Source organism: Lontra canadensis, unplaced genomic scaffold (genome assembly GCF_010015895.1).
Source record: "Lontra canadensis isolate GAN:19392208 unplaced genomic scaffold, GSC_riverotter_1.0 scaffold18, whole genome shotgun sequence".
NCBI lineage: Eukaryota > Metazoa > Chordata > Mammalia > Carnivora > Mustelidae > Lontra > Lontra canadensis.
Window position 1 is genome coordinate 5,508,261 of NW_022631012.1, and position 16,421 is coordinate 5,524,681.

The following is a 16,421-nucleotide window of genomic DNA, read 5'->3' on the forward strand; positions in this document are numbered from 1 at the left end:
GGGTAAATTTAAAAATAATTTTCCTCAAATTCAACAAAAATAATGTTTACTTTGTCAGTGTTAAAACAAAAACAACATAGAACTAAATCTCAAACAATAGTTGGGGTTAAAATCTTCTACAGTATTTTACTGTTTGAGATAAGGATAAATATATTAATTTTAGACTTCATTAAATTTAAGTACGTAATTTAAAAATATTAAAAGAGAATGATTTGTAAGCTAGTGAAGAAAAATAAATAAAACAAAGCTAAACCAAATCAATAGAAATAAAACTAAATCCAACACAATCTAAAAAAGGACATGAAATAGAAACAAGAACAGGCACACAATGAAATAATGAAAAAAAGTGATAAATAAGCAAAAAAAAAAAAAAAAAAGGAAGTGAATCTATATCAGCAATCACAATCTGAGCAAATGTACTAAATTTCCCAGAGGAAAAAGTTGTTAAAGTGGTATAAAAAATTCACATATCTGTTTTTTATGAAAGATATACCTAAAACACAAAGATGTAGAAAAATTGAAAATAAAAGATTAGCAAAAAAAGACATACCAAGCAAATGTTAAACCTAATAAAATGGTTTCAGCTATATTAGTATCAGGGAAAAATCTATCCTAAAGTAAAAAGCATTACTAGAAATAATCTGGGTCACCAGATGATAATAAAATGTTCATAGCACCAGATATCTGTCACACTTCTAAACTGCTGCTAAATAAATAAAAATGGTCAGAACTACAAGTATAAATATGATAAAATTTGCCATCAGAGTGAAGATTTAAACACAACTTAGTAATCAACAGATAAAGCAGTAAGAAGTAAATAAGAATGGAGATTTTTAATACAAAATGCAGTATTCAATTATTGGAGACTACACATTCTTTTTAACCACAAAGGGGACATTTATGAAAATTGATAATGTTCTAGGTCATAAAACAAGTCTAAATTAATTCCAAAGAATCAGTAAAAATAGAGTAACAAATCAGTAACAAATAGGTGCCTAACAAAAACTTGGAATTTATAAATTGAAACACACATATATACAAGTAATTAACCTATGGGTCAAAAAGAAATCATTAAAGAAATTAAAAATTATTTTTAAATAAATTAACAAAATAAAAAATACAGTTTATCAGAATTTACAGTATGTAGTTAAAGCAGTATTTAGAAGGAAATTAATAGCTAAATGCCAATTTTGAAAAGAAAATATAAAATTACAAGATAAGCAATGAGCCAATAAGCTAAAGAATAAACCAATGAATTCAAAGTAAGAGAAGAAAATAAAAATAAGAACAGAAATTAATGAATTTGAGAATGAAGATAAAATAGACTCAACAAGGTCATGAAAAAAGACTAATAAAATTGACAAATTTCTGGCAAGCCTAAAAAGAAAAAACTCTCACAATTCGAGGAATAAAAACAGATAAAATAGCTACAGATACTGCCAAAATTAAGAACTAAGAAGAAAATGTTATGATAAATTTTTTGCCAACAAACATGAAAATGTAGGTGAAGTTGACAAATTCTTAAAAAAATTAAAATTACTTATGCTAACTCAAAAAGTAGAACTTTTGACTAATCAATTCAGAACTGAATTTCAATTATCTCTAAATTTATCAATGGACTCAATATAATTCCAGGAAAAAAATTAAAAGATTTTCATGAAACCTGACAATCTAATTATAAAATTTGCCCGGAAGAGCAAAGAGTCATGAATAGCTTGGGTGATGCTAGAAGTTCTAGCTATTAAACAGAGTAGTTTAACTCCGGGTAGAAGGGGAATGGAACAGGAAACAAAGCAAAACAAAACAAAAAAACCCCTCAGAATTACACTCATGCATGTATGGAAACCTGACACATGATTAAGATAATACAATGAATTCTAAACAATGAATGAAATGAATTATCTACACATGAGAGAATAAAGTATGAACTAGTAATATATTATGCTAAGATCACTATTTTCTATGTGGGGAAAAAAACGAAAGAAAATTTCTTACAGCAGTCACATAGTAAGTTCTAGTTAAAGACTTCAGTATGAAATGTAAATTAAAACTTTTAGAAGAAAACATAAGAATATATTTATTACCTAAGGATTTCTTTAAAAAGTTGTTAAAAAAAAAAGCTAGCCATAAAGAAAATCTTAATGAGTCAAACTAAAATTTTCTCTTCACTAAGATTTAGTATAAAGAATAAAATAAAAATAAGCCAGAAAGTGGGAAATTAGTAAAATAAATATATATTTAAAATAAAAAATAAATAAAATAAATAAAATAAATAAATAAATTATAAATAAATAAATAAATAAAATAAAATAAAAAACAGAAAAACAGAAAATGGATTCTTACTGACAATATCTATACTCTCTTTTAAAATTATCAATACAAAGTTAGATAATCCTCCAATAAAAAAATAAAAGGCATTACGGGATCTTTTCCCAAAGTGAAACATGAACGGTAAATAGACCCACGAGAAGATGTTTCAGACTTGAGGTTGAAATATAAAGTATTTTTACTTTAATTCACCAGATTGTTAAAAATTAAAATGTTGGATAATACAAACACTGACAAGAACACAGAGCAATAGGAGTTTTTATTACAGCGTTGGTGCCAATAATTGTTGGAACTATTAGGAAACACACTGTGGGATCATAGAATAAAATTATGATTCACTAATTCCACCCCTAGGTGTATTTAGAAAACTGTGAATCAAGGCCCATATGCAGTAATACTCATGAAGGCATTGTACAAAATAGCCAAAATTTGGAGAAAATAAAAACGTCCACTTAACAGAATGGATATATAAACCATGACATAATCAAAAACAAATATCATTCATTAATGAAAATCAATGCATTAATGCTAAAAGCATCAACAAAGATGAACTCAAACTTAATGTGGTGCAAAAATAGGATAGCATGATTTAATGTAAATGAATTTCAAAACCAGGCAAACAAAGCAAAAAGAAACAATATATTTCGTAGGGACAAAAGCTCATGTGGTAAAATAAAGCACAAGAGAGATTAAAACAAAGTTCAAGAGAGCGATGTCTTGTAGGGAGTAGGGGATGTGTGATTAGGGAAGGGAATTCAGGGGACTTTAAAGAAAGTGGAAATGTCCTATTCTCTATGGTAGTGGTGAATATGTGATAATTTTTTCCCCTTAAACTCGATGTATTTATGAAATACATTACTTTCATGCTACATTTCATAGTTAGGACTTTTTTTTTTTTAAAGATTTTATTTATTTATCAGAGAGAGAGAGCACAAGCAGGGGGAGCAGCAGGAAGAAGGAGAAGCAGGCTCCCTGCTAAGAAAAGAACCCAGCACGGGACTTGATCCCAGGACTTTGGGATCGTGACCTGAGCTAAAGGCAGATGCCCAAATGACTGAGCTACCCAGACATCCCCATAGTTAGGATCTTAAAAAAAAAAAATCAATAATATAGAAATACCACTAGCATCAAGTGAATAATTTGATGATTTAGTTTTGGTTATTATTGAATTATATCAACCTTTCTCATGATACAAAAGAGAACACAATATGATTTTGCTTTGATAGTTCCTCTTATGCAGATATTCCTATTTTCTTGAAAGAGCTAATCTGCATTGATAACCAAGTGGACTTGTGATAGTAAGACCCTATAACGGATTACATTTGATGCAGTGAACCTGAAAGTATGAATCTACCTATGGTAACCAATGTTTCATTTTCACCAGGAGACTTTCAGTTTATGTCTGTTTAACTGGCATAATTATTGATAGCATCCCTTTTCACTCTCCAAAGTGTCCCAGTTTGCAGAAAAATTATATAATCTTTCCTAAAGCTATGAATTTATGAGGCTATGTAACTTACCACGAATTGGATTTTTTTCTACCCACAGACTAGAGAGAACTCTACAGTATCATTGACTTTCTTGATTTCATGGAATTGTTCTTAACACAAACTGACATTATTATTAGTGTTATTCATGTAAATAAGTTAGAAGTCATTATATCTACACACGTTATATATTAAATCGAATAAAAGGGGATAGAATATTTCACCCGAGATACATAGAGAACAGACAGAAGTACCTTTTGCTTGAATTGTTTAATTTTTCTATTTTTGTGTTTGTAGATTACATAAACCTAGAGACAAAATGAGTTTTTTCTAAAACATGTCTTTCCCAAAATGCCTTGCACTTGTGTCTATTAAATTGTACTAAAGAGAAAGAGTGAGAGGAAGAGCTGCGCCGGACTTAAAATTAAACCAATTATCCCTAAGGTAAGTAGTCACAGCAACAGTGACAAAAGAATTGTTTAAAACAAAACCTGCAGATCGGCAGGACTTTGAACGTTGACATTTCTAATACTTCTTCCATTTAACAATACTTTTTAATTCTGAAGAAAATCGCAAACTTGAAAAAGTCACATTTACATTCTACAATTAAGGCAATAAGACAATGAAAGCTGATCTGAAATAAAATTATGTCATAATGCAGAAATTGCGTTTAAAAGTAAATGCAACACTCAACAAAAGAACACATTAAAGGAGAGACGGGAGAAAGAGGCGTAAGGGAATGTGATGGTGAAGGAGCACATTTATTTTTCCCTCCTCCCCCAAATCCCACCCAATGAAAAGGCAGGATCTCTAAGGATGCCTACATCTGCATCTAGATCACATCTGTGTATCTATCCATCCATATCATTTGTATTTATACCTACCTTTCTCTACATTTCTGCATTCATATTTTTATTTGATAGAAATATAGATAGCTCTACTTCTATTTACACATACACATATATGCCAAAAACCACAAATGCATTGTAAAACATAAAACATATTTTTAACAGTGAGACATTTCTGAAAACCAGGAAGCAGATGAAACCAGATAATTAAGTGAAGCCAAATACAGAGGAAACAAAAACCAAAAATATATTCAATGGAAGACATTTGTGACAGTTAGAGTAATCTGGAGACACTCTCAACCCAGATGAATAAGTATGAAGAACTGTGGTTGTTGTACCTGTGCAAAGGACAGTAAACACAGAATGTACTGATTCAAGCACATAGGACATGCAGCATCTCTCAGTATCTTTGTCAGAATTCATCAGTGACTTCAGTTCCTTCCCTTTTCCATACTTGAGAAAATGGATTTAAGTGTGCCCTTAGTTGGGAGCTATTCCCCGGGCTGCTTCCTTTCTCCTCATATAAATAAGGTAATAAATGTGAAGGTGTTTTATAAACTATCAAGTACAATGAAAATATTACTATCGTGATCCTCTACCACCCCTGCCCGCACTGCCACAACTACCACTGTCATTACCTATCCCTCTTTTTATTCAATCAAGTTGTTGTTCTCTTTTTTTTTTTTTTTTTTAAGATTTTATTTACTTACATGAGAGAGAAAGAGAGAGAGAGAGAGAGTACAAGCAGAGGGGGTAGCAAAGGCAGAGGGAGAAGGAGGCTCCCCGCCAAGCAGAGAGCCCAATGCGGGGCTTGATCCCAGAATCCTGGTATCATGACGTGAGCGGAAGGCAGGTGCTTAACCACTGAGCCACCCAGGTGCCCCTCAACTAAGTCCTACCTGGATTATCTGCCTGATAATGGAGACTACTACACTCCTTTTTTGGGGGGGGGGATTTATTTGTACATTAATTTTTTTTCATTTTTTAAAGATTTTATTTAATTATTTGTCAGAGAGAGATAGAGAGAGAGAGAGAGAGCACAAGCTGGGAGAGCCTCAGGCAGAGGGAGAAGCAGGCTCCCTGCTAAGCAAGGAACCCAATGCTGGACTTGATTCCATGACTCTGGGATCATGAGATGAGCTAAAGTCTGATGCTTAACCAACTGAGCCACCCAGGCATTCCTTATTTATTCATTTTAGAAAGTGAGAGAGAATAAGGGCAAGTGCGGGTAGAATCAGGAGGAGAGAATCCTCAAGCAGACTCCCCATTGAGCATGGAGCTCAATGCAGGGCTCGATCCCACAACCCATGAGGGGATCCTGACCTGATCATGATCCTAATGACCTGAGGTGAAACCAAGAGTCGGATGCTTAACTAACCGAGCCACCCAGGCTCCCCTACCACATTTCTTTAAACCTTTACTAATTCTGAACTCTGGAATTCTAACCTTTGCACACTCCTTGGCCTCGACCTAGAATCAAAGACTCAGGTATGGAAGGAAATCATACAAACCACCCACTTTTTAAGGCTCCTGTACAATGCCCCCCACTGAATGCAGTCTAGTGACAAAGAGCTCATTACTTCTCCATGGAGCTATCTCCTCACTGGATGTCTACAATCATAAGAAAATGCTTCTTTACTTTGAGACTCAAAAGACACAGCTTCTTGGCATCAAACGCCTTTATTTTATTTCTTACCATGAGATTTATAAGCTTGAGAAGGTCCAGCAGTGCTAAAGTAGGTTCCAAAAGAAAGGAAGAAAGGAGATTCTAGTGATTTGGTAACTATCAGGCCATACCCTCTTTTTGGGGAAATAAAATATATTTTAAGTTTTCAATGGGTTTCAGTCCAACTTAGTGGTCAGAGTCAAGCTATAGTCAGGAACAGAATGTGCTTATATCTGGAAACCCCTGTAATCTCATCTCCTTGAAAACTATAAGCATTATAGCTGTTGGAAATCAAATAGGTATGAAAATCATTTGGTGAGGGGGAATGAAATCTCAGCACCCAAGAGATTTGATTATCAAAGTATTCATCAGTATTCCTCTTAAAATAATCTCCATTCAGAAACAAGTACTAATTTGTTTTGTTGGGATTATTTTTCAAATCCTCATTTGCTTTCTCTGTTACAAACCTCGTATACATGTATACGATGTAAACCATGTATACACATATTACATAAATCCTAAGTATTCCACATAGGAAACAATTACTATGTCTGTTTTTATATCATTAATAAAAGTAATCATTCCAACTACTTGACTAAGGGGTCTCATTTTGCCAGGTAATCCTTTTGCCATTAACTGAGATTGAGTTCTTAACATTTTTGGTTTCATGGGTGGATTTTGGGGGAGTCCATGAACCTTCTGATATATCTTAAATTTTTGTCTATATGTTCACTTCTCCTGGAAAAATTTCCAGAGCTTTCATTCAATTCCAAAAGAGTCAATGTCCCCAAAATGTGAAGAATCACTGGTTTAGAGAGTGAATATGTGGTGTGAATCTTTAAAGTCGAAAATCTCATATATTTTCTGGTTATGAATTCATCATGTATGCATGTATTAAGGAAACTTTTTAATAGATCCAAATGTTTTTGGACATTAAAAATAATTTATAGTCTTCTTTATTCTGCAGATCATATTAATCTAAGTGTATTTTCAATGTATCAAGGGATACTCATTCTCACTAAAATAAATAAAAAATATAATACAAAATAGAAATAAATATATATATATATTTCATATGTATGTATGTGTCTCTTTCTTACAAAGAAAGCATATGCTACTGCTATAAGAATCCTGAACAGAATCCGAAGATTCTGCTTTGAACCCAGTTTTATTTTTTTTAAAGATTTATTTATTATTTATTTATTTGACAGACAGAGATCACAAGTAGGCAGAGAGACAGACAGAGAGAGAAAGAGGGGAAACAGGCTCCCTGCTGAGCAGAGAGCCCAATTCGGGGTTCGATCCCCGGACCCTGGGATCATGACCTGAGCCAAAGGCAGAGGCTTAACCCACTGAGCCACCCAGGTGCCCCTTGAACCCAGTTTTAGCACTGACTGGCATATATGACCTGGAACAAAATCACCTTGGCTCTTGGGGCTTCTGTTCTGTCATGTGGAAGTGTTTAAATACTGCTCAGTAAAGTTCATTGTATAATATATTTATGTGCTGATTTCAGATCAGTATCTCTAAAAAGAGTGTGGGGCCTACCTAGACTTTTCCAGTATGTCAAGGTCAATCTGTTATTTCTGTCATCAGGTGCTTATTTGACTAATAGTTATCCAAATGTTATCATGCTATTATTCTCCAATGTGTATGGCCAGCTGTGCCTATATCTTTCTATCAATTTTTCAACTAGTTGAAGTAATATGACTTGTTATTAACATTTTCCTTAATCTTGTTAGGCAACTGCTTGAGAAATTTGATACCCTGTTTTGTCTTAAAATCTTCCAAAAGAGCTATGAGTATTTGAGACAAAAGTGGACGTGACAGTACCTCTGGAACATTACAGTTTAAACCACGTATAAAGTGCTAATGCATAATTTTACTGTGAATTTCATAATTGTTCAACTAACTTCTGTCATTTTCACTTTCTTACTTATATTTAAATGATCATGTATAAAACACAGAATTTATTATTTTTGCATGTTTTAGTGATTTCAAATAGTTTTTAATAAGACAGTCAGTATGGTGGAGTACTAAATATAGGGTCTCTGAAGACAGAGGTCTAATCTGGCTCTATCCTTGGCTGGCAGTGCAGCCCTGGCCTATTGGTTAGTCTTTCTGAGCTTCAGGGGTTTTTCCATTGGAAACAATAGGTACCCAATAAATGTTAATCATATGTTTATTCCCCTTAGCATACTGTACTAAGAAGTCTGTAAATAGATCACTAGGCAAATCTAATCTTCATAAGGAAAGGTTCAAACAAGTTGAGTTTGTTGCACCTGTTAATAGTTGGCAACATGCATGGCATATGGGAAATTCTCAATAGACATGAGTTGAGTTAGTTAATTAATTAATTAGTATATGATGAGTATCTTAAGCTGCACTGACTCTGGGTTTTTAAAATTCCATCATCACCTAGCCATGTGGTTTAATTAATATGTAGAGAACTGCCCCTCCTCTGTGACTATATCCAGTCCCAAATTACTTATTCTCACGGAGAGGCCAAGGAGAACTACTCACCATTACTGCCCTCCCACTATCACCCTATTATTCTGACTTCCTTCTATTCACTAATCAAATCCTGATGCTCCCACTACTAATCACCACCATGTTCCACACATTGTCAAGACCTTTCTAATCATTACAAATTTGATAGTTACGATACAGGAATCTATGGACACGTTAATGAGCATTTCTTAAGTGCCAATAAGATGGGGCATACTTTATTGGGTATGAGTATTTTGGATGAACTGTTTGTTCATGTACTCATCCATTATTTAACTGTTCAATTGTTTGCTCTTTTCCTATGAATTTGTTACATTTATTTACTTATTTTAATCTGATCCTTTTTGGATAGGTCAAGAGTGATTAAAAAGAATCACTGTGTAACTCAAAGGAAGGACAGGCTAGTTATAATACCCTCACTTAAAAAACCAAGGGACTGGGTCCTTGCCTTGTCAAACTCTCTTGCTTTAGACAGGCATCTTGTTCTTTGATTAAGTGCCACCAGCCTCAGCTGTCCTGGAAGCTCATGATTCCCCACATTTTATAGTCACTATAGCATACATCAATACACACTGAACATTTTGGAATTTACTAACATTCAAAAAGGCCAATATCCGGAAATGGAAAACTGACTAAAAAATCTTTTTTATTATTATTAAAAATTTTATTTATTTATTTGAAAGAGCAGACACAGAGAGAGCACGAGTGGCCAGTGTAGGGGGAAGAGGCAGAGGGAGAGGGAGTAGCAGGCTCCCCACTGAGCAGGGAGCCTGAGGTGACTCACTCTCAGGACACTGGGATCATGACCTGAGCTGAAGGCAGAAGGCAGACCCTTAAGGGACTGAACCACCCAGGTGCCCTCGATTGAAAAATCTTACACAACAAGTCATTATTTTGGGTGATTACAGTGGTATTTCTATTTCATGCTTAAGTGAAGTCCTATAATTTGCTGGTCACTATCCTGAGAGCAATACCTGTAAATATCACAGAAGAATGTCATAAATTACATTATCAGGTTTGGTTGATTTTCCAAGTTAAAATACGTGTGGTCAATGCTCACTTATTTGTGTGTTAAAAACCTGGAAAAGGGATCATTTATACACAGGCTTAAAGTTTTTTGTTGTAAAAAAAATGTTTAGTTTTTATTTTTTAAAAGAGAAAATAAAATACTTTTATTCTTGATGTTTTACCTGGTATTTTGTACTCAGTATTTACACAGCATACGAAGAGTTTATTAAACCAGAGGTAAATAAAGGAAACGGAGATACTGAGTTCAAAATGCACATCTGAGCCTAGTTTACCTGACAGAAACCCTTTCTAAAATAGATCCACTTTGGGATGCCTGGGTGACTCTGTTAGTTAAGTGTCTGCTTTTGGCTCAGGTCATGATCTCAGGGTCCTGGCAGGGAGCCCTGCTCAAGCTTCTTGCTCAGTGAGGAGCCTGCTTCTCCTTCTCCATCTGCCTGCTGCTCCCCTGTTGTGTTCTCTCTCTCAAATAAATAAATAAAATCTTAAAAAAAAAAACTAGATCTATTTTATATTCTTCAATCCCTTACACATATATAATAGCATATGATGTTCAAAGCACTTCTGCACAATTAAATTCATCTGATCCTTTATATCTTTCCTCCAATTGTTAATTAAACCAAGACTCAGAGATGTTTAAGTACTAATACATGACAGACATAAACTTAATAACAGAACAATAATAATGGCCAACTTTATTAAGCAGATACCTCATTTCAGGCAATCTGGTGAGGGCTTTCTATTTAATGTGGCATTTAATTCTTATACTTAGCTGGAGAATTTATTATTATTATTCCTACTTCCATCTTATAAAGGTTCAACTAGTAAATGTCAGAGTGATTTTAACCCAAGTAGTCTGATTCCAGAGCACTCACATCCTTTTAATCATGATGCTATACAGTCTACTTCCCAGTGAATATTTATTAATTTTTCTCTTTTCTTCTTTCACCTCACCAATTCTCTTCCTGCTTTTACCATTAATGCTGAGGGAAAAAAACCCACAACCCTACAAAAATCTATAATCATCTCAATAAACGCAGAAAAAGCATTTGACAAAGTACAACATTCATTCATGATTTTAAAAAATTAAAAAAACCAAAACTCTCAACAAAGTAGATTTAGAAAGAACATTCCTCAATATAATAAAGGCCATATATGAAAAACTCACATCTAACATACTCAATGGTGAAAAACAGAGAACTTTTTCTCTAAGATTAGGAACAAGACAAAGATGTCCAGTTATCACTTTTGCTCATCATAGTTTTGGAAGTCCTAGCCATAGCAATCAGACAAGAAAAAGAAATTGGTAAGAAAGAAGTAAAACAAACTATTTTGCAGAGGGCCTGATACTATATATAGAAAACCCTAAAGATTCAACCAAAAATCGATTAGAACTAATAAACAAATTCAGTAAAGTCACAAGATACAAACTTAATATACAGAAATCTGTTGCAGATCGAAAATGCACTAACAATGAAGTAGCAGAAAGAGGAACTAAAAAAAAATCCCATTTATAATTGCACCACAAATAATAAAATAGTTAGGAATAAATTTAAACAAGGAAGTGAAAGACTTGTACTCTGAAAACTATAAAGCATGGATTAAAAGAAAAAAAAACATAACTACACAGATATGGTCAGGATTAGGGATTCATGCCTTCCTCTATTAGCAGTATCAGTTGTAATGGGAGACAGAGTAGACAAACTCTTCCAACAACTTACAAGATCCAAAGCAGCTGCCAGGATGGATGCATCAGGAATTGTCCCTGGCTCACAGCAGTTTAACAGAAACTGAAAGCGCTTCATGCCTTGTCGTATCGCTCCAAGATTCACCACGTTTTTGCTTTTTCCACCCTCTTGATTGGAAGACAGATGGTCATCAAAACTGTGGCAACCTGTAGGTTTTTTTCCATGGTGGAAGAATGAAAAAAAAACAAAAAACAGAGTATAACAGATCACAGATTGAAAAAGAGCTTCAAAGTTATAACATGTTTTCTGTAGTGTTGGCCTGAAAACTTTCTCCCTGACTCCACATCCTTCTTTTCCATCCTAATGCCTGACTGAGACACACCATGACTTTTGGGAATCTGGTGACAAATGGCATAAGCAAATGCAGAATTTTACATAAAATATTTAAACATAGGATCTGATCATTTTACTTATGGTCTCCTCTTTAATACTGACAAGAGCTCTTAGTATATTTAAAATGATTCTTCCTGTAATCAACAACTAAATGCTATTTTTATCAAAGATGAAATTATTATACAATTTCATATCTGTTACATAAATTGATATCAAGGCCAATAACTTGGTATCTCAGTTACGATACAAAGAATCACTGACTATTGGAGTTGTAAAGAATCTCAGTGTTTGGTTATTTAATTCAGGATTTCCAAACCTAGCTATATATCAGAATTACCTAGGAAGTTCCTGAATTTCATCCAGACTTTCAGAATCAGAATTTTTAGAAGTGGAGTATAGGATTTTGTGCTTTGTAAGCCTCCCAGAAGATAATGATGCAGCCAGTCTGACCCAACACTGGGGTCAGAGATTTGGGAACCACTGATCCCTCCCCACACTTACTTTTCCATAGTTTAGCTGCCTATCAATAAGAATCACTTTGGAGCTTATTAAACACAGAATATCAAGTCTCATCCCTAGAGACTTTGATTCCATGTCTGTTTTCACAAACATTCCTTGTGATTTATTAATGCAGAATGTCTAAGAAACATACATTAAGAAGAAATGATACAGAATATGATTTTCATCATTTCTATCCCTAGGTACATTTCATTTTCTTTCTTTTTTATTAACATACAATGTAATTATGTTACAGGGGTATAAGTCTGTGATTCATCAGTATTACACAATTCACAGTGCTCACCATAGCACATACCCTTCCCAATGTCCATCACCCAGCCATCCCATCCCTCCCACCTCCCTCCCCTCCAGCAACCCTCAGTTTGTTTTCTGAGATTAAGTGTCTCTTATGGTTTATCTCCCTCTCTGGTTTCATCTTGTTTCATTTTTCCCTCTCTTTCCCTATGATCCTCTGTCTTGTTTCTGAAATTCCTCATATCAGTGAGATCATAACATAATTGTCTTTCTCTAATTGACTTATTTCATTTAGCATAATACCCTCTAGTTCCATCCATGTCATTGCAAATGGCAAGATTTGGGGGTTTTGACGGCTGTATAGTATTCCATTGTGTATATATACCACATCTTCTTTATCCATTCATTTGTTGATGGACATCTAGCTCTTTCCATAGTTTGGCTATTGTGAACATTGCTGCTATAAACATTCAGGTGTACGTGCCCCTTTGGATCACTACATTTGTATCTTTGGAGTAAATACTCAGTAGTACAATTGCTGGGTTGTAGGGTAGCTCTATTTTCAACTTTTCGAGGAGCCTCCATACTGTTTTCCAGAGTGACTGCACCAGCTTGTATTCCCACCAACAATGTAGGAGGGGTCCCTAGGTAAATTTTTAAAAACTTAAACAACTCCTAAATTTTCTATAGCTTCTAATATATATTTAAAATGTTTTTTCTTATTTGAGGGTATTATGTTGAATATAGGGTTTTTTTTTTAAGATTTTATTTATTTGACAGAGATCACGAGTAGGCAGAGAGGCAGGCAGAGAGAGGAAGGGAAGCAGGCTCCCTGCTGAGCAGAGAGCCTGATGCAGGGCTCGATCCCAGGACCCTGGGATCATGACCTGAGTCGAAGGCAGAGGCTTTAACCCACTGAGTTACCCAGGGACCCCTGAGTATCGTTTTTAAAGCCATAACCAAGCCCCTTCTCATGATTCTGAAATGTACCTCTGACACCTAAGGATATACCCCTAGGATGAGAATCACTGACTTAGAGCTTGCTTTAATTTCTGCTCAAACTGTTCATTTGTGGTTGCCAACTCTTGGTTCTTACTGAGAAGTCACAAATCTGATTTCCAGAAATGACTTTCCCATCTTTTCCAGTATGAATACTCTGATCCTTTCCATCCATTACCCTACTTTCCTACCTGCTGCCTCAGCACAAAGGCACATGTATATATGTCTGGGATTTGTTTTAAGAAACATTTGAAAAGCATAAAAGGTAGATGAAACAATTATGGAAATCTTTATCATTATTGCAAATGGGTGATGGATATTTGGGATCCATTAGACCATTCCTTTTACTTTTTGTCTGTTTGAAAATTTTCCCAAGTACAAAAAGAATGCCTCATAATATAATTAAAATATCACTGGGGAACCTGGGTGGCTCAGTTGGTTAAGTGCCTGACTTCAGCTCAGGTTATGATCATGGAGTCCTAGGATCAAGCTCCATGTTGGGCTCTGCACTCAGAGGGAAGTCTGTTATTCCTTCTCCCTCGGACCCTCCCCCTGCACCTTCTCTCTCTCACTCGCTCATTCTCTCTCAAATAAATAAATAAAATCTTAAAATATTATTAAAATTTTCCATATTTCATTTCTTATGGGTATATTTCCTTTTCAGATGCAAATATTCCATATTAAAATTCCATATTCAACACCCTCAGTATTTTTTTTTCCAATTAGTGTAGCACATTTTGTATTAACTGCAAAAGGAAGTAGCACATAATGAATCTGATGCTGGAAAAAATCTGAAAGTATCTCAAATGACAAAAAGTGCGTGCAGCTAAAAACTACAGATTAGAAACAAACACTTCCTAGACAGACTTGTTTTTAGACAGCTGCCTTTCAAAATGCTACTCTGTTATTCACTGGGCAATATCAAAAGTACCAGAACCAGTAATTTCCTGTGATTTCTCCTACCTATATGTCACTCTATGAATCATTTACATATAGCCCTTTAAGTTACACATATCAGAGGAAATCTCATCTGTTAAAAGAAATTATTAACCTTAGCAGTCCTTGAAACTTTGAATTTAAGATAGACTCCAAATATTTTTCTTTTTAATGAATCCAGTTGTTTTGTTATTTGTTATAATAATTAAGATTTATAATACATTAGGTGATAACAGCCTCAAATCTATGATAGAACTAATATGTATGACAATGTGTATGATCAATAAACTTATTCTTTTTTGAAATATTTCATTTATTTATTTGACTGAGAGAGACACAGTGAGAGAGGCAACACAAGCAGGGGGAGTGGAGAGGGAGAAGCAGGCTTCCTGCTGAGCTGGGAGCCCAATGCGGGACTTGCTCCCACCACCCAGGGATCATGACCTGAGCCCAAGGCAGATGCTTAACAGTCTGAGCCACACAGGCACCCCTAAATTTATTCTTTTTTTTTAAAAGACTTTATTTATTTATTTCACAGACAGAGATCACAAGTAGACAGAGAGGCAGGAAGAGAGAGATGGGGGAGCAGGCTCCCTGCAGAGCAGAGAGCCCGATGCGGGGTTCGATCCTAGGACCCTGGTATCATGATCTGAGCTGAAGGCAGAGGTTTTAACCCACTGAACCACCCAGGCACCCCTAAACTTATTCTTTTTTAAAAGGTTTTATTTATTTGCAAGAGAGACAGAGAAAGCATGTTTGGAGGGGGAGGACGCAGCGAGAGAAACAGGCTTCCCACTGAGCAGGGAACCTGATGTGGGGCTTGATTCCAGGACCTTGAGATCATGATCTAAGCTGAAGGCAGAGGCTTAACTGATAGAGCCACCCAGGTACCTCAACAAAGTTATTCTTAGTTAACCAATTTATTAAGGATAGCTGCCATCATTTTATTGAAGGAGACATTAAAATAAGCTTTTCATCTTTTTTCTTAGTTATTTATTTGACAAGATAATGAATTCTAAAAGAAGCCTATTTAATATTACCAGAAGTGCCATTTTGATCAAAAGAACTTCAGAAACAAAATGGCTAAGGAATCTAAGTAAAATAATGAAAAGAGAAGTGATCAAAACAATCTTTGTCAGGAAGAACCTATATTTTTTGCTTCACAGAATAATGGATATTGATTACAGGTATGAAGATCAGTAGAATCCTATGATTGTAGGCATAAGAATCATGCTTGTAAGTAAAAGCTATTTATAATGGAACATTTCCCTTGTATCTATATAACATTAAGGATAACCATGTATTTGCTTCCACTTTTGAGTACTTAGTATGTGTTAAGTATTATATTAAATGTTTTTTTCATGTGTCTGTTAGCCATTTGTATATCTTCTTTGGAGAAGTGTCTGTTCATGTCTCCTGCCCATTTTTTGATGTGATTATCTGTGTGTGTTGAGTTTGAGGAGTTCTTTATAGATCTTGGATATCAGCCCGTTGTCTGTAGTGTCATTTGCAAATATCTTCTCCCATTCCGTAGGTTGCCTCTTTGTTTTGTTGACTGTTTCCTTTGCTTTTGATCTTGATGAAATCCCAAAAGTTTATTTTTGCTTTGGTCTCCTTTGCCTTTGGAGACATATCTTGAAAGAAGTTGCTATGGCTGATGTCGAAGAGGTTACTGCCTATGCTCTCCTCTAGGATTTTTATAGATTCTTGCCTCACATTGAGGTCTTTTATCCGTTTTGAGTTTATCTTCGTGTATGGTGTAAGAGAATGGTTGAATTTCATTCTTCTA

At 34.8% G+C, this 16,421-nt stretch overlaps 1 protein-coding gene across 2 annotated transcripts in view; it reads right to left on the reverse strand.

Moving 5' to 3' along the window:
• Positions 1-16,421, reverse strand: part of UNC80 (unc-80 homolog, NALCN channel complex subunit) — a 225,382-nt gene that overhangs the window by 128,730 nt on the left and 80,231 nt on the right. For both annotated transcript variants that reach the window (XM_032859910.1, XM_032859911.1), the window contains exon 22: positions 11,585-11,757. In XM_032859910.1, the coding sequence (XP_032715801.1) occupies positions 11,585-11,757 (173 nt within the window). The remainder of the gene's footprint in view (positions 1-11,584; positions 11,758-16,421) is intronic.